Source organism: Mobula hypostoma, chromosome 2 (assembly GCF_963921235.1).
Source record: "Mobula hypostoma chromosome 2, sMobHyp1.1, whole genome shotgun sequence".
Classification (NCBI taxonomy): domain Eukaryota; kingdom Metazoa; phylum Chordata; class Chondrichthyes; order Myliobatiformes; family Myliobatidae; genus Mobula; species Mobula hypostoma.
This window is the reverse complement of record NC_086098.1, coordinates 227,646,310-227,669,911: the sequence shown is the minus strand read 5'-3', so window position 1 is coordinate 227,669,911 and position 23,602 is coordinate 227,646,310. Positions and strand designations below refer to the sequence as shown.

Here is a 23,602-nt window from a genome sequence, read left to right as displayed (position 1 = left end):
ACATTCATGGTCGACACCGACCAATAGAGGGCTTCATCTCGGGAAGATGCTGTGGTTGGCATGGACTAGTTGAGCTGAAGAGCCTCTTTCCATGTTGTACCAATCTATGACTATAAGATAGAATTTCCATCAATAGGGATAGCAGAATTCAGAATAAGTTGTAACAACTTCAAAGATGAAGTGCAGTGCAGGCAGACAATAAGGCGCAAGGTCACCGTGAAGAAGATTGTGAGGTCATCAGCCTAGGGGATTGTTCAAGAGTCTTATAATAGCAGGATAGGAGCTGTCCTTGAGCACGGTGGTACAGGTTTTCAGCCTTCTATATCTTCTGCCCAATGGCCGAGGAGTGGAGCAGTGAGAATGAGAATGTTTTGATTATGTTGGTTGCTTAACTGAGACAATGAAAGGTATAGACAGAGTTTGTGGAGGGAAGGTTAATATCCGTGTTGTTCTGTGCCCGCATCTCTCGGCAATTTCTGCATAATAAAAGACCTATCAACTATTGGGTTTATAACTGCCTAAATGTAAAAGAGACTTGGAGAGTAACAGTTATGGAACTGAAGAATATAGAATAATAACTACTCAGAATTTCAAGTATATTAATGAGAGGTAGTGGTTAAAGGAGAAGTGTACAGAGTTCTGATGTATATAGGGCCCTTTTCCAGACTAATACTGGAAAAGGCACAAGAAAGGAGGATTGGCTATTGGGTATAGTAATGGGGATAAACTGGAGCAGATAAGAGAAGTAAGGGATCATAAAGATATCAGTGAGGAGATACAACGATGTCTTGGTCCAGTCCGTGAAGTCTGTATTCCAGTTCACGGTCCGGTCCATCGACCCTTGCTCCAGGTTTTCCTGTCTACTCTGTTTCTGTTCTTGTTGAGCTCTAATTGAGGCAACTGATGCTCGTTGGGGCTGGCGGCATAAATACCTTCTGAGACCAGGGTGTGGCTGCTGGATTGTTCTTGTCCTTACTCCTTGTATCCCTTCCTCTGCCTTCTGTTTCCTCGCCTGAAGCCTTGCCTTGTTTTGCCAGTAACTCTCACCTCACCTGAAGTTCTCATTTTGCCTTGCATTGCCTGAAGCCTTGCCTTGTTTTGCCAGTAACTCTCACCTCGCCTGAAGTTCTTGTTTCACTTTGCCTTGTTTTGCCGGTAACTCTCGCCTCGCCTGAAGTTTTCATTTCACTTTGCATTGCCTGAAGCCTTGCCTGGTCTTGCTGGTAACTCTTGCCTCGTCTCGCCTGCAGTCTTGTCCTGGAGCCACCCCGTACCTAGCTCCCTTCCTGTCCCTTGCTTCCGCCGGGTAAGTCAGGCTGTCTTGCCATTACCCTGCGACTGGTTCCGTCCCTTCCTTTCTCTTGCCTCTGTCGGGTAAGCCAGGCCGTATTGCTGTTACCTACGGTTGGTTCTGTCCCTTCCTAACCCTTGTCTCCGTCGGGTAAGCCAGGCCGTATTGCCATTATCTGCAGTTGGTTCTGTCCCTTGCCTCCGTCGGGTAAGCCAGGCCGTCTTGCCGTTACTTACGGTTGATTCTGTCCCTTCCTGTCCCATGCCTCTGTCGGGTGGTGATCTGCGCCCTGCCCAGGTGAACCGCGCCCTACCCAGGAGGAGCCTGCCTAGCCTCAAGCCTGAAGACTCCAGCCTCCTGCCTCCTGCCAAGCCTCGCCTCTAGCCTCAAGCCTGAAGACTCCAGCCTCGTCCTTGCCTAGTTCTGGGGTCCGAGCCAGAGGCAAGACCCAGGTACTGGGTCCTTGTCTAGTCTCTGGCTCGGAGTCCAAGCCCGGGCTCCTAGCTCTCTTGTCCAGTCCTGTTCCGGGTTCCTGGTTTTCATGTCTATGTCCTTGCCCTCACCCTGTATCCTAGTCCTGTCCCTGGTACTTCAGTGTCTGTGTTTTGCACTTGGGTCCATTCTAAGCCACTGCCCTATGACAAAAGATGGAAGTATGATGCAGGGACATTGAATTTGAGGACAGAGAATAAAACTTGAGAACATAATATTGGCAATCGACAATAGTGAGCACTTAAGGCACCATTCAACAGAACAAAAATATATTCCACTAAAGGGGACAAACTAAAGACTCCATATATGAATAAAGCCTTGTGAGCAATTAATGATGAGAAAATAGTGCATAGCCCAAGTGTGTTGAGGTGAGAGAGGATAGAAAGAGGGGGAAATAGGATGACAGTGCAAACTATAAAATTGAATTTATTAAGGAATATTAACCACATAGTAAAGGTTGAGGTGTGAGTAAAGATTAATAATTAATATGACAGAAAATAAAATACAGGTCTTAGAAATATCTAATCTTTATTTTGCTTCAAGGAGTCGGAACAAGCGCATGAATTGAAATGGAATGAGTTAAATGTACTTAAGATAAATAGGGGATGCAATAAATTAACTGATCAAGTTCAAAGAGTATAAAGCTCTTGTTAAATTGGATTGTGTTCATAGTTTTAAGAGACTCTGGAAAGATAGCAGAAGTGTTGTTACGGGGGGGGGGAACGTCGACTCGGACCATGAGAGGCCTGCGTCGGGCATTTTCATGCCTTACAAGGTGCAGATTGGAAGTCTGTGTGGGGCGTCACTCCTCGCACAGGACTAGAGCAATGTGTGATTAAGTGCCTTGCTCAAGGGCACAAACATGCTACCACTGCTGAGGCTCGAACTAGCGACCTTGAGGTAACTAGACGAACACCTTAACCACTTGGCCACGTGCCTAACACACATACTAAGTATGTGTAACAAAGGCATTGTTACACATACTCAGTAATTTTTAAAAAATGAGTCGTAGAACTGGTATTTAGCTAACATTTATTGAGGAAGTGGGAAAGAACATCTGCTGAGTATTACTGACCAGTTACCTGAGCAACTGCCACACGCACTGTCATACTGACTATTCTGAGTCTATCCCTGTCTAGCCAAATACTTATATCCAGTCTCTTGGAGTACCTTCCAATAACTTCCCCACTACTGTTGTCAGGCTCATTTGCCTATAATTTCCTGGTTAATTCGTGGAACCTTTCTTGAACAGCGGAACAAAATTAGCTATCCTCCAATCCTCTAGTACCTCACCTGTCACTAAGGATGATTTAAATATCTCTGCTCGGGCCGCCGCAATTTCTGTTCTTGCCTTGCTCAGGGTCTGAGGGAATACTTCAAAGTATTCAAATTAAATTTTATTATCAGAGTACGTATATGTCACCACATACAACCCTGAGATTCTCTTTCCCGCAGGCATACTTAGCAAATCTATAGAACAGTAACTGTAAACGATCAATGAAAGATCAAGAAGAGCATAGAAGACAACAAACTGTGCAAATGCAAATATAATTAAATAGTAATAAATAATGAGAACATGAAATAACAAGATAAAGAGTGCTTAAAGTGAGGTCATTGGTTATGGAAATATCTCAGTGGATGGGCAAGTGAGTGTAGTGGTAACTTTTTTGAAACCTGGTGGTGTGAGTCCTGAGGCTCTTGTACCTTCCACTTGGTGGCAGCAGCGAGAAAAGAGCATGACCCTGGTGGTGAGGATCTTTGATGAGTGATGCTGCTTTCCTACAACAGCGTTTCATGTAGATGTACTCAATGGTTGGGAGGGCTTTACTGTGACGTGCTGGGCTGAATCCACTCTCTTTTGTAGCATTTTCTGTTCAAAGGCATTGGTGTTCCCATACCAGCCAGTCAATAGTTTCCACTACACATCTACAGAAGATTGTCAAAGTTTTTGATGGCATGCCGAATCTCTGCAGAATTGTAAGGAAGTAGGGGCACTCTTGTGCTTTCTTTGCAATTACATTTATAAAATGGGTCCAGGACAGGTCCTATGAGATAGTGACACACAGGAATTTAAAGTTACTGACCCTCTCCACCTCTGATCCTTCAATGAGAACTGGATCATGGACCTCTGGTTTCCCTCTCCTGAAGTTTACAATCAGTTCCTTGGTCTTGCTGACATTGAGCAAGAGGAGTTGTTGTGACACCACTCAGCCAAGCAGTCAATCTCCCTCCTGTATACTGATTCACCACCACCTTTGATACAGCCCACAGTAGCATCATCAGCAGACTTGAAAACGGCGTTGGAGCCGTACTTAGCCACACAGTCACAGGTGTGGAGCAAGTAGAGCAGGGGGCTAAGCACAGGACCCTGTGGTGCGCCTGCAGCTGGAGATTGGAGATGGTGAAGGAGATGTTTTTGCCCATCTGAACTGACTGGGGTGTGCAAGTGAGGAAATTCAGAATCCGGTACAAGGGGGTATTGAGTCCCAAGTCTTGGAGTTTACTGAATTTTGAGGGGGATGATGGTATTAAACGCTGAGCTGTAATCGATAAAGAGCATCCTGATGTATGCATCTTTGCTGTCCAGATGTTCCAGGCCTTTAGAATTTGCCCACCCTAATTTGCCTCAAAACAGCAAACACCTCCTCCTCTGTAATCTGTACAGGGTCCATGACTTCGCTGCTGCTTTGCCTCGCTTCTGTAGACTGTGTGTCCATCTCCAGAGTAAGAACAGATCTCACTCATCTCTTTCGGTTCCATCCATAGATTACTATGCTGATCTTCCAGAGGACCAGTTTTCTCCCTTGCAATCCTTTTGCTCTTAATATATCTGTAGAAGCCTTTAGGATCCTCCTTCACCTTGTCTGCTAGAGCAACCTCATGCCTTCTTTTAGATCTGATTCCTTTCTTAAGTGTTCTCTTGCATTTATTATACTCCTCAAGTACCTCATTTGTCCCTACCTGCCTATACCTGCTATACACCTTTCTTTCTTAACCAGGGCCTCAATATCTCTCGAAAACCAATATTCCCTAAACCTGCTATCCTTACCTTTTATTCTGACAGATTTGTACTGAACATTTTGCTTTTGAAGGCATCCCACTTTCCAAGTACACCTTTGTCAGAAAACAGCCTGTTCTAATCCACACTTACTAAATCCTTTCTGATACTATCAAAATTGGCAATTCTCCAGTTTAGAAATTCAACCTGAGGACCAGACCTATCCTTTTCCTTGAAACAAATGGCATTATGATCAGTAAATGTAAAGTGTTCCCTAAACAAGCTTCTGTCACCTGCCCTTTCTCATTCCCTAACAGGAGATCAAGTAACGCATTGGGACTTCTTTCTACTAACTCTACTCCATCTAGTTGTTCCATCTAGTTAGGGGTGCCCCAGTCACTATGTGGAAAGTTAAAATCACCTACTATAACGGCCTATAAAAGTTGCTGGTGAACGCAGCAGGCCAGGCAGCATCTCTAGGAAGAGGTGCAGTCGACGTTTCAGGCCGAGACCCTTCGTCAAGGGTTTCAGCCTGAAACGTCGACTGCACCTCTTCCTAGAGATGCTGCCTGGCCTGCTGCGTTCACCAGCAACTTTTATGTGTGTTGCTTGAATTTCCAGCATCTGCAGAATTTCTGTTGTTTACTATAACTGCCTTATGTTTCTTACGGCAGTCTGCGGTCTCTCTACAAATTTGTTCCTCTAAATCCCATGGGCTGTTGGGTAGTCTGTAATATAGCCCCATTAATGCGGTCATACCTTTCTTATTCCTCAGTTCTACCCATAAAATTCTCCAGTCTCTCCTGACTGAGCACTGCTGTGATATTTCCCTGACTAGCGACACCATCCCTCCCCCTTTAATCCCTCCCACTTTATCACGTCTAAAACAATGGAACCCCGGAATATTCAGCTGCCAGTCCTGACCGTCCTGCAACCAGGTATCGCTAATGGCTACAATATCGTAATTCCATGTGTTGACCTATGCCCTGAGCTCACCTGCCTTTCTTACAATACTCCTTGCACTGAAGTATATGCAACTCAGAACATTAGTCACACTATGTTCAAACTTTTGACTCCTGACTTTGTCTGAGGTCTTAACAACATTTGTCTCCATAATCACTCTACTATCTGTTCTGGCATTCTAGTTCAAACCTCCCCCATGCAATACTAGCAATCCTTCCTACTAGGATACTAGTCCTCCTCCAGTTTAGGTGCAAACTGTCCCTCCTCTACAGGTCCCACCTTCCCTGGAAGAGACTTCCAAAACTCTGAAGCCCTTACTCCTATATCAGCTCCTTAGCGATGTGTTAAAATGTATGATTTTTCTATTATACATGGGTACAATCCTGAGATCACAACCCTGGAGGTCCTGTCCTTTAACTGAGCACCTAACTTCTGGTTTAAGATGGCGCTAGTGAAGCCCAGGGACTTCTTGGCAGTGGCAAACAAAACAAAGAAAATTACTAGTTACTTTATTAATCTAGTAAATAATTGATCACTGTAATCAATAGCTCTGTCGGAGCTGAGCTTTTGAACCGCCTGTACAACCTGGCATTTTTGTGGTGGGAACTAAAGTCTGGAACATATAGGACGGTTGTGGCAGCTTGACCCGGCCATGAGAGTGAGGAATAAGCCAAAGTTTGGCCATTGCTGATAGAGCCAACATGAGGTGAGTGGAGGCGAGGCAGAACACAGCCCGAGAGTGAGGAAGGACCTAAGATTTGATCGATTTGAGTGCCCGGCCAAATTGGAAAGGTTGGGTATGAGCCGAATTGAGGTGGCAGGGCCAGGGCCCGAGAGCACATTGAAGCGGCAGGATGATTAAAGCGCCAGGCCAGATTAAAAAGGTCAGAGTGTTGGGCCCAGACGTGAAGGATGGGCCAATTCAGCTTGCTGCTCCTCGAGGTTTATTCATATCTGTGCTGAACTGAAGCTGTGGCCTACAACAACATGCTCCTGAATCGGCTGTGGTTGGCTTCATGGCTGTGGGCTCAGTTTCGTGAACTACAGTTTTGAATGCTAGTTGCTTACTTTTACTGTTTGTACGATTTGTTTATTTTTCTCTGCACATTGGGTGTTTGATGGTCTTTTTTTTAACGGGTTCTATTGGGTTACTTTCTTTTGTGGCTGCCTGTAAGGAGACGAATCTCAAGGTTGTGTTTGGTATTGATACCAAATGTACTTTGAACTCCCTGAACTCGCTTTGCAGGGCTTTGTTTCTCTTCCTACTCATGTCTTTGGTACCTCCATGGACCACAATGTCTGGCTGCTTATCCTCCTATTTAGGAATGCTGAGGACTCTATCTGAGACGTCCCAGACCCTGAAACCTGGGACACAACATAGCATCTGGGAATCTCATTCTCATCCACAGAACCATTGTCCTGTTCCCCTAACTAATGAATCCCTTATTACCACTGTTTTCCTCTTCTCCCCCCTACCCTGCTGAGCGACAGACCCAGACTCAATGCTAGTGACCCGACCGCTGTGACTTTCCTCAGCTAGGTCATCCTGCCCAACAGTATCCAAAGTGATATACCTGTTGTTGAGGGGTACTCTGCACTGGCTCCTTAACCCCTTTCTCCTTCCTGACTGTCACCAAGTTTCCTATGTGCTGCACCTTGGGTGTAACTACCGCTCTATTTGTCCTGTCTGTCACACCCTCTCAGCCTCCTGAATAATCCAGAGTTCATCCAATTCCAGCTCCAACTCCTCAACACGGTCTGTTCGAATGGAGGCACTTCTTGCAAGTCAGTGATCAGGGGCACTGCAGGTCTCTCCCTGCCTTCCCTCATCCTGCAAGAGGAGCATTTAACTATCCTGCCTGGCATCCCTACTGCTCTGCCTGTGCAGTTATAAAAAGGAAACAAATAAACCTTTAAAAATCTACCTAGAGCTTTTTGCTGTAACCTTCAAGGTTACTGCAAGGAGAGAGGCTCTCACTCAGGCCTCTCTGCTTGCTGTAACCTTGAAGAGCTAAAGCCTCAAAATCCCCAATCTAACATTGTCCACTCCAACAATGGCCTCTCCATTTGCCCCTGCCATATTTTAATTTGCATTTGCCAATGAATCCCAATCTCTGACTAGCCTCAGTTCAAACGCCAAAACTCCCGTGAAGCACTGCTTTTTAATGCACACTCTCAGACCTGAGTGAGTCACTGCTTCTCTCTCCTGATCTCTGAGTGGCCGCTGTTCAAACATCCATGAGGAGCCCTTGTGTAGAATCTAACTAGAAGTACTAGACCTGGTTTTGGAAAATGAGTCAGGCTAGAAGGCAGACCTGACTGTGGGTGAACATTTTGGGAATATTGACCACAACTCATTAGTTATAAGTAAGGATAAAATTGGATCTTCAAAGAAGCTAAATTACAGCAGGATGAGAGAGTAATTAAGGAGCATTGATTGGGAGCAATTACTGCAGTCGGACAATCTAGGTCTGACATGTGAGAGTTGTTTAAAGACATGGTCAGAGTTCAAGATTGGCTTGTTCCAGTAAGGGACATGGTAAGTTAAGGGAACCTTGGATGACCCAAGAGCTCCTAAGTTTAGTCAAGATGGAAAAGGAAGCATAGAAAAAAGGTTTAAAATCAGATTGGGGTTGTGTAGTATAAAGATAGTGGAAGAGTGCTGAAGCACAATTAGGAAGACTAACTGATGGTCATTCCCAAGGCATTTTATATTAGAATCACATCAGGTTTAGTATCACCGCATGTGTCCTGAAATTTGTTGTTTTGCGGTAGCAGTACATAGCAATATATAATATTAATGAAAATAAATTACAATAGCAAGTGTGTGTTCTTGGATTCATTGTCCATTCAGAAGCTGTTCCTGAAATATAAAGGCTCCTGTCCTACTTCCTTGATGGTAGCAATGAGAAGAGGGCATGTGATGGGTGATGGGGTCCTTAATGATGGATACCACCTTTTTGAGGCATCTCCTTTTGAAAGTGTCCTGGATGCGGGGTTGGAGGGGGGGGTGGGCTAGTAGTCTATGAAGGAGCTGACTGAGTTTACAAACCTCTGCAGCTTTTTACGATCCTATGCAGTGGCCCATCCATACCAGACGGTGGGTGATGCAACCTGTTAGAATGCTCTCCACGGTACATCTGTAGAAGTTTGTGAGTGGCTTTGGTGACAACAATTCTCAAATTCTTAATGAAATATAGCTGTTGTCATGCTGTGTTAGACCCAGGATAGAACCTCACAGATGTTGACATCCAATTCTGATTCCCCGATGAGGACTAGTGTGTGTTCCCCCGACTTCTGCTCCCTGAAGTCCACAATCATTTCCTTGGTCTTACTGATGTTGAATGCAAGGTCGTTGCTGTGACACCTCTCAACAAGCTGACCTAGCTCGCTCCTTTATGCTTCCTCATCACCATCTGAAATTCGACCAACAATAGCTGTACTATCAGCAAATTTACAGGTGACGTTTGAGCTGTGCCTAGCCACACAATCACATGAGTAGAGAGAGTAGAGTGGTAGGCTAAGCAAACGTCCTTGAGGTGCACCAGTGAGGAGGAGATGCTATTTCCAAACTGCACAGGCTGCGATCTCCTGGAGAGGAAGTCAAGGATGCAGTTACAGAGGCCCAGGTTTTGGAGCTTGTTGATTAGAACTGAGGGTGTGATGGTGTTGAACGCTGAGCTGTAATCAGTAAACAGTAGCCTGACGTAAGTATTGCTATTGTCCAGGTGATCCAAGGCCAAGTGGAGAGCCAGTGAGATAGCATCTTGTTATAGACCTATTGTAGGTTCAGGCAGGAGTTGATTCTGGCCACGACCAACCTCTCAAAGTACTTAAAGAACCTCTTACCCCTTTTTACCTATGTCATTGGTGCCAGTGTGCACCACAACCTCTTGCTGCTCACCCAGTCTCTTGAGATTCTACTGCAGCTGAGACATCCTGGACCCTAGCACCTGGGAGGCAACTCACCGTCCAGGCTTCCCTTTAGCGACCCCAGAATCTCCTCTCCATCCCCCTAACTATGGAGTCTACTATTACTTTTGCTCTGCCTGACTTTACCCTTCCCTGCTAAGCCTCGGAGCCAGCCATGATGCCACTGGCCTGTCTGCTATTGCTGTTCAAACTGGCACATGAAGCCTATAAGGAACTGTCTCCAACTCACTCCACAGTCTTCCAACTCCGCTCACAAGTCCCGACAGGCCCCACTCGCTTTATAAAACTGGCGTGTAATGTCCACAAGGTAATGACTCCAACTCGCTCCAAGATCTCCCGCTCTGTCCCTAGGGTCTGATGGCAAATATCCCAAAGTATTGAAAGAAGCAAGTGAGGAGATTGCTGGGACTTTGACAAGTATTTTTGTGTCCTCACTAGTAACAGTCGAGGTCCCAGAGGACTGGAGAGTAGAATGTTGTGCCTTTTTTCAAAAATGTTACTGGGGGTAATCCGGTAATAATCAGCCAGTGAGTCTCATGGCTGTGGTAGGTACGCTATTGGAGGAGATACTGACGGATAGCATTATGTGCATTTAGAAAAGCTAAGGGGCAGTCAGCATGGCTTTGTGTGGGGCAGATCATGCAATCCAGACTTGTTTGGATTTTTTGAGGAGGTGACAAAGGTGTTTGATGAGGGTTAGGCAGTGGAATTTTCTGTGGGAACTTTAGTAGGGCATTTGACAAGGCCTCTCAAGACAAGTTGATTCTGAAGATAAAGATACCAGGGATCCAGGGTAGATTGCAAGCTTGGAATTGAAACAGGAGTCTGCCCATAGAAGATAGGGAGTAGGGGTAGAGAGCAGTTATTTTGGCTGGAGAGCCATAACCAGTAGAATACTAGATCTGTGATAAGTATCAATGATTTGGATGAAAATGTAGATGGATTAACAAGTCTGCAGATGAGACCAAGATTAGTGAATTTGTGGACAGCGTAAAGGACACTCAAAGAATACCGTGGGATATAGATCAGTTACAGATTTGGGCAGAGATTGTGGCAGGTGGTGTTTAATCCAGGCAAGTGTGATATCTAACACTTGTGTGGGAGAGCAAATGAAAGTAGAACATATGCGGTTAATAGTGTCTCCCCTAAAACCATTGAGGTACAGAGGGACCTTAGGATCCGGGTCCATAATTATTGAAAGTGGCTATGCAAGTGGATAAGGTGATAAAGAAGCCATATAGATTGCTTGCCTTCATTGGTGTTGAGCATAAGAGTAAAGGAGGCATGCTGCATCATGTAAAGCTTTACTCAGGCCACACCTAAAGTATTGTTTGCTCTTCTGGTCACCCCATTATAGGAAGGATGTGGAGATCGTGGTGAGGTTGCAGAAGAGGTTCACGAAAGTGATGTCTGAATTCGAGAGTATGGGGAATAAGGACAGTTGGACAAACTTGTGTTGTTCTGCTTAGAGTATTGCAATCTGAAGGGAGATCTGTTAGCGATTTTTAAAATTAGGGGATGTATAGGTAGGGTAGACAGAGAATCTGTTTCACAGGGTAGAAATGTCAAATATCGGGGGTCATGCTTGTAATGAGGGAGGACAATTTATGGGCAATGTGAGGGGCAGTTTTTTTACACAGTAACTGGTAGGTGCCTGGAATAGGTCACCAGGGGTAATAGTGGGAGCAGGCAGTTAGGTGGAGTTTAAGAGGCTTTTAAACAGAGACGTGAATGTGGGGAATGGAGGGATATGAATAATACACGGGAGGAGAGAGTTGAGCTATATAATGCGCTCAGTGGAATTCAAGTCTAAAGACATTCTGCTTAAGCTGTATAATGAGCTTGTGATGCCACACCTTGGGTACTGTGTACAGTTTTGGTTTCCATATTTTGTGAGGGATGTGAAGGCACTGGAGAGAGTTCAGAGAAGGGCAACTAGACTCATTCCAGGTCTGCAGGGTATGGGCTATGAAGAAAGATTGAAAGAACGAAAATCTTTTTAGCCTACGTAGACGTAGAATGAGAGGAGACATGATAGAAGTGTTCAAAGTCATTAGGAATATAAATAAGGTGAATGACAGCTGCTACTCAAAATTAATCCATCAACAAGGACACAAGGCCACAGGTGGAGACTGGTTTAAGGGAGATTTCAGACTAACATCAGGAAGCATTTCTTTACACAGCAAGTTGTGTACACGTGGAACAAACTGCCTAGTTGTGTCGTTGAGAGTAGTACCTTAGAGACTTTCTAATTTAAACTCGATAGCTAGTTCAACACACGATGTGAATAGGAATTTGGCAAGCTTTGTTGGGCCGAATGGCCTGTTCTTGTCAAAAACTTTCAGATGTTTTATAAATTGGCATCATGTTAGGCACAACATCATGGGCGGAATGGCATGTTCAGTGCTGTACTGTTCTATGATCTTGAACATTATAAAGTCAAGTACAAAATGCCAGTCAGACCAAAACTTGCGATTATTACAGGGTTTTAGTTGACTCACAAGGGTTTTCAATGTTAGTTCAGACAAATGATGTGGTCAAGCGCATACATTTACCAGTCATAATTCCCTGTGGTCATTAATACCTTGCTGCTGGATAGCAATCTGAATAGAAATAAAAGTCAGCTTGGGACTCTCTGCAAAAATAGTTGGGCATCACTGATGTAATCGTGACATTGTATGGAGAGTGTAATGCTCGTGACAATAAACTTGAACTTAGATAGTAGTTCCCTATATAACTTCCATTTAATTGTGAGGACAATTTGGAAGAAACTCCCTTTTCTGAATAATAAACAAGTTACTTATTGTAACGTGCAACCTCTCCACCCGAATTGTTCCATTTCTTCCTATTTTGTTGAGTTATTACAGTTAATGATCCCATTCCTCCAAGTTCATGCAACACCCCCTCCCCACACCCCATGCATCCTGTATTGAAGTTATGGTCTGTTGCATGAATCATAACTCATTCTGTCCCCAATTTCTATATCCACCAAATTTCTCACTTCCTTTCTGCATTCTGCCGGCTTTCAAAACCCTTATTGGTATCAGCTGACCACAACTTATCACACTGTTTTCTTTAAAGGGAACTAATTTGTAAACTTATGAATGAAGAACTTTGTTATAAAGGCTATCCTTAGAAGAGGCCAAAAAAATCTAATCAACTGTAAAATCACTTGTATTTTGTATATTTATAAATTGTATTTAGCTCAACTCATTATATTAAAAAAGGTCATTATTTGCAGATGGAAAATTGATTTAATTAAAATAGCACCTAGACATTTATTAGTATTGTAATTCACTATCTTCTAATTGACAAGTACAGCAAGGCTGGTAATTAGCTGCTTTGCAAGGGTTTGGTCCTTGCGCAGTGTTTAAGGACGGCTTTTATTTTTCTGATTTGCAAAACTGACATGTTTATAGGAAAAAAGCTGAAAATATTTACTGGAATTATGTTTTGTTGAGAGATATTGTTTTATCTGACAGAACAAAAGATTTAACATCAACAAAGATGAGCTGAAATCCACCTCAAAGGCAATTGAGACTGTCCATAATCTGTGCTGCAATGAAAACAAAGGGGCTTCAGAGCTGATTGCTGAGCTGGGCACTCTTTATCAGTGTATTCGGTGAGTATCACAGTGCGTGAGGTGTCCGTCAACAGATTAAACCAAGGGTTGCCATTGGGTTTGATGCCTTTGATGGGTGAAAGGAGCATTGGGCCATCTATAGTTCTATTTGGTGTGTATGTAGGGATGCAGGATGTTCTATCCCAGTCAATGGACCAGTGTTCAATAAACTGTGTAGCTACTCTACTGGGAGCATTTATGAAGATAGTGTGCAGGTATTTCGCTTTTTGCCAAATCCACTGTTTGGAAGATCTGACCAGATGAAGGATCTCAATACAAAAGGTTGATTGTCCATTTCCTTTCACATATACTGCCTGATCTGCTGAACTCTGGCAGTTTGTCTGCTTCTCCAGATTCCAGCATCTGTACTTTCTTGTGTCTCTCTCTGGCAGATCATACTAAGAACTCTTTCTTTTCAAATCTTTTTATTATTATACTATTCGATGCATGAGTACATCGAAGTAACAACACTTACAATGTCTCAAGGAGAAAAAAACATTATCTTAAAGATTAGAAAATTTTGTGATAATAAAAAAAACCCTACTGAGCAGAAAAAGTGGGGGGGAAAAACCCATTAGGTGTACAACCCCGGAGCCATGTGTCATACAAAAAGCTTCTGAAAGTAAACATCAAACCGCCAGCAATAGAGAAAAATATACCAAAAAATTTACGGTTAGATCGTGGAGAAAATCTATCAATTAGCTCAAATGATAATAATGAGCAAATGAGCCCCATCTTTTCTTAAAATCAAATAAAGATTCAAAGGTTCGACTTCTAATTTTCTCCAAACTAAGACATAGCATCACTTGAGAGAACCATTGTGACAAAGTAGGAGCTGATATATCCTTCCACTTCAACAAAATGGCCCTCCTAGCTATCAATGTAACAAATGCAATAACATGTTGGTCAGACACAGAAATACCATGGATATTTTGAGGAATTATTCCAAAAAGCACAGTTAATTTATTAGGTTGTAGATTAATTTATTATTAAGTGCTTTAGAAATTGTCAGAAAGACTGACTTCCAGAACTGTTCCAGTATAGAACAAGACCAAACCATGTGTGTCAGTGTAGCTATCTCAGTTTTACATCTATCACAATAACTAACAACATTAGGAAATACTTTAGAGAGTCTCTCCTTCGTCAAATGGTAACAATGTACAATTTTAAATTGAATCAGTGAATGACTAGCACAGATCAAAGAAGAGTTAACCAGCTTCAGAATCCGAGTCGAATCCTCCGTCATGAAAGTCAAATTGAGTTCCTTTTCCCAATCCTGTTTAATGTTAAATAAAGGACGCTTATCCCATTGTAATAATAATTTATAAATTCTTCCAATAGGACCTTTCAACGAAGGGTTCATACTCATAATAATATCTAACAGGTCAGCCTTCAATATGTAAGGAAAACTACTTAAATATTTTTGTAGGAAATGTCTAACTTGAAGGTAAAAAGTGTATGAAAGAGAGTGTATGAAAGTGTATGAAGAGTATGAAAGAGAATATTTATCAACTAATTGTTCAAAACACATCAATCTATCTTCTTTGAATAAGTCCAAAAAAGAATTAATACCTTTATTTTTCCGAAGTAAAAAAAATGGATCACTCAAAGAAGGCTTAAAAAGATAATTTCGATAAATTAAACTGCAAAGTTTAAATTTTTTAAGATTAAAAGAATTGCGGAACTGGAGCCAAATTTGTAAAGAATGCTTAATCACAGGGTATAGGTTTAAATTAGCAACTTTAGCTAACTGTATAGGTAAAGCAACTCCCAATAACGAGGTTAAATGAAACTGTTTCACAGCTTTCAGTTCCAGGTCTACCCAAATTGGCCGATCATTCTTATCAACCCAATATAACCAAAAGGACATGTATCACACATTAACAGCCCAGTAATATATTCTTAATTTAGGCAAAGCAAGACCTCCATCCTTTTTCAACTTTTGTAAGTGACATTTACTAATTCTTGGTCTTTTATTATTCCAAATAAAAGATAAAATAATAGAATCAATCCGATCAAAAAAACCTCTTAGTCAAAAAAAGAGGATATTCTGAAATAAATATAAAAATTTTGGTAAAATCATCATTTTAACTATAACACCTAAATATCTAAGAGAATCTGGGACTTTAAAAGGAATATTATCATATATAGAGACAGATTCATTTAAAGGAAACAATTCACTTTTACTAAAATTTATATCCTGAAAAATTTCCAAATTCATTGAATAATTTTAGCAAGGCAGGAATAGATTCGTCGGGATTAGATACATAAACCAATAAATCGTCAGCATAGCGAGAGATCTTATGCATGGTCTCACTCACAAAAATCCCATGAATATTTTTAGCTTCATGAAGAGCAATAGCAAGGGGTTCTAATATGAAATTAAGCAACAAAGGACTTAATAGACAACTTTGACTTGTCCCCCGTGAAAGCTGAAAAAAAGGAGACCTACAGTTGTTAGTGACAACAGTAGCAATAGGAGCTTTATATATCATTTTAATCCAATTATTAAAATTAACACCAAAGCCAAATTTCTCTAAAACATTAAATAAATATTTCCATTCGACTCGATGGAACACTTTTTCCAGCATCCAAAGATACGACGCAGTGTGGAGTTTTAAAAGAGGACGAATATATAATGCTAAATAGTCTCTGGACATTTGAAAAAGAATAGCGACCCTTTATAAAGCCTGTTTGATCTTTAAAAATAATTTTACCCAAAATATTCTCCAACCAATTGGCTATTATCTTGGACAGAATCTTAGCATCGACATTCAGTAATGAAATAGGTCTGTATGAGGCACAGTTGGTAGGATCTTTATCCTTTTTAAGAATTGAAAAAATAGAAGCCTCATAAAAATTATAGGGTAAATCACCTTTCACAAAAGAATCCTTAAACATTTCCAACATATATGGAGAAAGCAATTTTCCAAATTTTTTATAAAATTCTACAGGATAACCATCAAGTCCAGGGGCCTTACCAGATTGCATTGAAAAGATAGCTTTATGAATTTTGGCTTCAGTAATTTGGGCATCAATTTTTTTTGATCCTCAACAGAAATTTTAGGAAAAGCAATCTTTTGTAAAAAAGCATACATTTCAGAAGAATCTACTGGACATTGAGATTTATAAAGTTCAGTATAAAAATCTTGAAAAATTTTATTAATTTCTTCATATTCCTGAGCCAGGGTTCCACCTTTCCTACGGATTTTCAAAATTTGCCTTTTGGCTCCGGCCGTTTTTAATTGAGACGCGAGCAGTTTGTTATTTTTATCTCCAAACATATAAAATTGTCTCTTTAACTTGAGCAAGTAGCCTTCAATGGGATGAGTTAATAATAGGTTATATTGTGATTGAAGTTCCACCCTTTGTTTGAATAAATCATTATTAGGGGAAATTGCATAAGTATTGTCTAAACCTTTAATTTGTTTTGAAATTTTACCTAATTCTGCTTTAGTCTGTTTTTTAAGTTTAGCTGAATAAGAAATAATCTGACCAAGTAAAAATGCTTTAAATGTATCCCATATAATTAATTTGGACGTACCCCCTATATCATTAAAAAGAAAAAATTATTTTATCTAGGTTTCAATAAAACTGACAAAGTCAGAGTTTTGCAATAATGTCTGAGACATGTGCCATGGTGGACGGGCAAGAATAACATCATCAAATTCAAAGGGCGAACTCAGAGGCGCATGATCAGATATAGCAAAAGTGTCATATTCACAATTTTTAACACTAGGCAAAAAGTGGGGATCGATTATAATATAATCAATCCTCAAATATTTTTTATAGATATGTGAAAAGAAGGAATATTCTCTGTTATCGGGATGCAGATGCCTCCATAATTCGATCAATCCAAAATCAATCAAAAAGGAGTTAATAAGTGACACGGAACGATTTGGAAGTTGCTGATTGGTTGAGCTCTTGTCAATCATAGGATTTAAACAACAGTTATCCCCACCCATTATCAACATATATTCATTTAAATCAGGCAGTAAAGCAAATACCTTTTTAAAAAAAGAAGGATCATCTATGTTAGGATCATCTATGTTAGGACCATACAGATTGACCAAAACAACTTTTCTGTTGCAGATCACTCCTTTAACAATTAAAAATCTACCATTAGAATCTGATTCAATATCCTCTTGAATAAATAAATTAGATTTAATAAAGATAGACACACCTTTAGTTTTACTCTGAGAGGTAGAGTGGAATTGCAAGCCTCTCCACCATCCAAAAAATCTATTTTGATCTCCCGCCCTGATATGTGTCTCCTGTCTCCTCATTTGATAGGATGATTCCAACCACGTACATTTCAACTTATTACATTAATCCGTTTAAGTACCATACCATAATTTTATTCTACTTTATACATGCACAGAGCACATACCAATACGGGATGATGAAAAATGGTGGCGATGAAGAACACAACCACATAAAAAACACGCATGCTCCGGAACCACCCAATGGAAAAAAAGCCCCTAACTCTAATCCCACCCCGCCTTCCCAAAAGCCCAAGAAAAAGGCAAGCAATCTATGATGGAAACAAAGCCAAGGACGGCTCTGTCTGTATTTTCTTTCCCTCTCCCTAGTTAGTAAAAAATAAAGTGACCTTGTAAGAAAGACGTTAAAGTCTCAACAAAGGAAAGTATTTACATTCCATCATCTATTAAACAATAAAGAATAAAAATAATGTTATCTCTTAGAGAGAAAAACCAGCGCCATCTTTAAGTTTAACATTAAATCCCAAAAAAAAACTTTAATTTCGGTTATAAGACGCTATAATAAAACAGAAAAAAAGTTAAGGGTATATTTAACCCAACTAATTTTTCAAAAATACTAATTAATAATATCATAAGTAATTAAACCCTCCCAAATATATATATAAAAAGAAGCCGAATTTGTAGGAAAAATCTCCCAGTTAGTTAATTAAGAAAGAAACAAAAAAAAACATCAAACCAGGTATTAGGTTAAAGAAACAAATCCCTTTATCTTCTTTTCTCAGTTGAATGTCCGAATAACCATTTAAACAGTCATACTTGAAACATAGATCTTCTTTCAAAAAGAAAACCAATAATATGCAATAATGAACAAATTTCCTTATCTTCTTTTATCAGTGTCTCAATGGAATATCCAAGTAACCTTCATAAATCTTCCTTCTGAAATGCGAATAATATACAGATAACCAAACAACCTTTCAGATAGTTTATTCGGTAGCGGTGGCAGGTATAGTCTGAACAAAGTCCAGTGTGGCTTTTGGATCAAAAAATGTACGAGGAGGAGAGTTAGGAGGATAAACTTTAATTCTTGTCAGGTAACGCAGAGAAGGAAACAGTTTCTAATCATATGCCTGTTTCATTACCAGAGCAAATCTTGATCTTTGTTCCATTACCTCCCTTGGATAATCTTCATAAATCTAAAAACTCCTTAAATCTCCTTAAATCTAAAAACTCTCTGTTTTCTTGCCTGCCGCGTTATTTGATCTTTAATTTTAAAGTGATGAAAACAAACCAGAACAGATCTTGGTTTATTTGGATCCTTAAATTTTGAAGTAAACGCTCTGTGTGCTCTTTCTATAGCAGGCGGCTATGATAAAATGGTAAGAAATAAAGTATGAAAAAGCTTACCAAAGTAAGCAGTTAAATCTCCATCTTCAGCTCCTTCTTGCAGCCCAACAATTCCTATATTCTTTCGACGAGACCTAGTTTCCAGGTCTATAATCTTATTTTGATATCTTTCCAAACAGGTTGTAGCTTCAAACAATTTTTGCTTAGTTATCTTCAATTCCTCTTCATGCGTAATAACTTGAGTTTCCAAGTCTTTAAGTTTTCCCAGAAATGACTTCATTTCATTACTATTCTTTTCCAGTTGGTCTTTAATTGACCCATTCTGGGCTTTAATTTGTTACGTACCCCATAACTGGGTTGCCAAACCAGCAGAAATGGATCACTCAGTTGGAGTCTGGATTACTAGAACTAAGAAGGTTTTATTAAAGAAACAAGCAACACAGTACTCTAATCAAAAGGATAATAAATGCAACAGTTCAGCAATGATAAACACACATGTACACAGAATTAGGATAACAGGATCAATCAAGCTCTATCGTCGTCTAAGAGTAAATGACCAGTTTCAAAGTGACGCAAAGTTCAGTTCAATTGAATTCAGTTCAGTTCACAGTAATCACTGCCGTGGGAGATGGACAGTGGGGGGAAGGAGAGAGAGAGCAAAACGAATGAATATTCAAACGGCTTCCACACAGACCTCTGATATTCTTCGCAGTCAGCTTTCGGGCAAGCCCTTTGTGATGTCTTCTGAGGTCACTGACCATGACCCCTCCGTTTCCAGATACGATCGTTTCTCTGCGGTGAACCTGGCACCCAGGCAAGGGCGGACACACACCAGGTTCCCGCTGATCGTGCCTTTCCACCCTGTGCGTCTATGGCTTGGCCTTCCAAAACTTCCCACCGACTTGTGGGAGACGCACCGCTTCCAGGGTCTCGTTACCTCGGGGTGTCGTGTGTGTCTTGCCTTAGCGAACCTGTCCCTTTTTATCCCCCTGCTGGGGTATCGCCTGTCCATCACTTCAAACAGTTCAGGGTTCAAAGGGGGAGCCGATCTTGACAGCTCTCCTTCCGTTAAACTCTCCCGTCCCTTCATTAACATCCCCAAATGCTGCTCTATTGTTTTCCTTATCTCTCTTTCTCCTGAAGACAAGTGGCAGACCAACTGCTGATCCCACTGGTGCCAGCACAGGACAGCTAACATCTTAATCTATGTGTATTCTCATCACAAATTGAATTCAGTGTCCGAACGATATCTTCAGCCCATGGTGGCATTTCATCAGATCTTTCTTTTGGCATCTTTCCTTTTCCATTACTTTTATCACTAGGTTCAGACAGGTTCTTCCCAATCCTCGTAGACAGAGACATGTTATTTCCCCTCAAGAATCAGCAAATAAAAATTTTAAATTTGTAGTTTAAACTAGGGAGAGAGAAAGAAAACTAAGAGCAGCACAAAATTGCTGCTACTCCATTTGCAGACAGGGGTAGTCCCATACCAGGAGCTCAACACTCTTGCCACCCAGCTGGATTATGAAATTTTCGGAACTTTGGACCGAACTTCTTCTACAGACACCAAGTTCAGATGTTTGTATTTAGAAGGCCGGAACATCAAGGCCGTGCTCTCAGATTCTCTTATAATTTCCAGGACATGAAATTTAGTTCTCAATGGAAATTGTTCAAAAAGTCATTGTTCAAAAAAAAATGCAGGAGGGTTGCATGTACACATCATTTGATAACTGTTCCTTTCTGATTATTAGGTTCCCGGTGGTGGCAATGGGAGTGCTGAAATGGGTTGATTGGACGGTGTCAGAACCCAGCTATTTTCAGCTGCAGACAGACCATACACCTGTTCACTTGGCCTTACTAGATGAGGTAACTGGAATGCTGCTTCCATTTTTGGATGACTTGGGTTCAAAGTCTTCTATTACGTTATATCATCAGATCTTCCTCTCTGGTGAAGCTAAGTGTTCCCAGCTTACCATCTGAGGCAGCTATTGTGGCATGATTCACCCGAGGCAGTCATTCCTTTATTACTCTTAATCTGCTGCCTTGGCCAAGGGAGATGGAAACATTAGCAGGCTTATGGAGACTTTGAATGGATGGCAGCTGATCAGAATTATAGGCAAAATGGTTTCACATTGAAAAGTTGAAAATGTAAATATTCATATAAACTGCTGCACCAAATTTCAGGTATTTCAAAAATGTTTTTTGTTACCGATTGTAAATATCCAAAGTTTGAAGTACAGATCTGATTTTATTTTATCCATCTTTCATTAACCTTAGCACAGTGATGGCATTTGCCTATCATGACTGAGGATTCAAGGCAGTGAGACCTTAATAGAACCTAGAACATGACAGCACAGTACAGGCCCTCTGGCACACGATGTGATGCCAACCTTTTAACTTAGACTAAAATCAATCTAACCCTTTCCTCCTACATAACCTCCATTTTATTATCATCCATGTGCCTCTGTAAGAGTTTCTTAAATGCCCTTAATATCGTTCCATACATCCACCACTTTCTGTGTAAGGAACTGATCTCTGAAGGGCAAGAAGCAGGTACTAGAGAGTACCCCAGTGGCTGTCCCCCTTAACAATATGTGTTCCTGTTTAAGTACTGCTGGGGGAGACAGCCTACCTGAGGGAAGCAACAGTGGTCGTGCCTCTGGGACAGAGTCTGGCCCTGCGGCTCAGAAGGGTAGGGAAAGGAAGAGGATGGCAGCAGTGACTGGGGACTCTATAGTTAGGGGGTCAGACAGGCAATTCTGTGGACGCAGGAAAGAAACATGGATGGTAGCTTGCCTCCCAGGTGCCAGGGTCCGGGATGTTTCTGATCGCGTCCACGATATCTTGAAGTGGGAAGGAGAACAGCCAGAGGTCGTAGTACATATTGGTACCAATGACATAGGTAGGAAAAGGGAGGAGGTCCTGAAAACAGACTACAGGGAGTTAGGAAAGAAACTCAGAAGCAGGTCCTCAAAGGTAGTAATCTCGGGATTACTGCCTGTGCCATGCGACAGTGAGTATAGGAATAGAATGAGGTGGAGGATAAATGCGTGGCTGAGGGATTGGAGCAGGGGGCAGGGATTCAGATTCCTGGATCATTGGGACCTCTTTTGGGACAGGCATGACCTGTACAAAAAGGACGGGTTGCACTTGAATCTGAGGGGGACCAATATCCTGGCAGGAAGGTTTGCAAAGGCTGTTGGGGAGAGTTTAAACTAGAATTGTTGGGGGGGCTGGGAACCGAACTGAAGTGACGGAGGAAAGGGAGGTTAACTCACAAATAGAGAAAGCTTGGAGACAGTGCAAGAGGGAAGATAGGCAGGTGATAGAGAAGGGACGCACTCAGACCGATGGTTTGAGATGTGTCTATTTTAATGCAAGGAGTATTATAAATAAAGCGGATGAGCTTAGAGCGTGGATCAGCACTTGGAGCTATGATGTTGCGGCCATTACGGAGACTTGGATGGTGCAGGGGCAGGAATGGCTGCTTCAAGCGCCAGGCTTCAGATGTTTCAGAAAGGACAGAGAGAAGTCAAAAGAGTTGGGGGCGCGGCACTGTTGATCAGTGATAGTGTCACAGCTGCAGAAAAGGAGGAAATCATGGAGAGGTCGTCTATGGAGTCTCTGTGGGTGGAAGTTAGAAATAGGATGGGGTCAATAACTTGACTGGGTGTTTTTTATAGAGCACCCAATAGTAACAGGGACATCAAGGAGCAGATAGGGAGATAGATTCTGTAAAGGACTAATAATAACAGGGTTGGTGTGGTGGGAGATTTTAATTTCCCAAAGATTGATTGGCATCTCCCTAGAGTGAGGGGTTTTGATAGGGTGGAGTTTATTAGGTGTGTTCAGGAAGATTTCCTGACACAATATGTAGATAAGCCTACAAGAGGAGAGGCTGTACTTGATCTGTTATTGGGAAATGAACCAGGTCAGGTGTCAGGTATCTCAGTGGGAGAGCATTTTGGAGATAGTGATCAGAATTCTATCTCCTTTACTATAGCATTGGAGAGGGATAGGAACAGACAAGTTAGGGAATCGTTTAATTGGAGTAAGGGGAAATATGAGGCTATAAGGCAGGAACTTGGAAGCATAAATTGGAAACAGATGTTCTCAGGGAAATGTACGGAAGAAATGTGGCAAATGCTCACGGGATACTTGTGTGGGGTTCTGCGTAGATACATTCCAACGAGACAGGGAAAGGACGGTAGGGTACAGGAACCGTGGTGTACAAAGGCTGTTGTAAATCTAGTCAAGAGGAAAAGAAGAGCTTACAAAAGGTTCAAAAAACTAGGTAATGGTAGAGATCCAGAAGATTATAATGCTAGGGGGTAGGAGTTTAAGAATGAAATTAGGAGAGCCAGAAGGGGCCATGAGATGGCCTTGGTGGACAGGATCAAGGAAAACCCCGAGGCATTCTACAGGTACGTGAAGAGTAAGAGGATAAGACGTGAGAGAATAGGACCAATCAGGTATGACAGTGGAAAAGTGTGTATTGAACCAGAGGAGATGGCAGAGGTACTTAATGAATACTTGCTTCAGTATTCACTACGGAAAAGGATCTTAGCAATTGTAGGGATGACTTGCAGCGGACTGAAAAGCTTGAGCATGTAGATATCAAGGAAGAGGATGTGCTGGAGCTTTTGGAAGGCATCAAGTTGGATGTCACCAGGACTGGATGGGATGTACCCCAGGCTACTGTGGGAAGCGAGGGAGGAGATTGCCGAGCCTCTAGC

The 23,602-nt window shown here is 41.6% G+C and overlaps 1 protein-coding gene across 1 annotated transcript in view; it reads left to right on the top strand.

Annotated features, from left to right (window-relative positions):
- nelfcd (negative elongation factor complex member C/D) overlaps nucleotides 1-23,602 on the top strand; it is a 116,270-nt gene that overhangs the window by 73,516 nt on the left and 19,152 nt on the right. Inside the window, exons 10-11 of the mRNA XM_063041589.1 lie at nucleotides 13,160-13,299; nucleotides 20,618-20,732. Of these exons, the coding sequence (XP_062897659.1) occupies nucleotides 13,160-13,299; nucleotides 20,618-20,732 (255 nt within the window). The remainder of the gene's footprint in view (nucleotides 1-13,159; nucleotides 13,300-20,617; nucleotides 20,733-23,602) is intronic.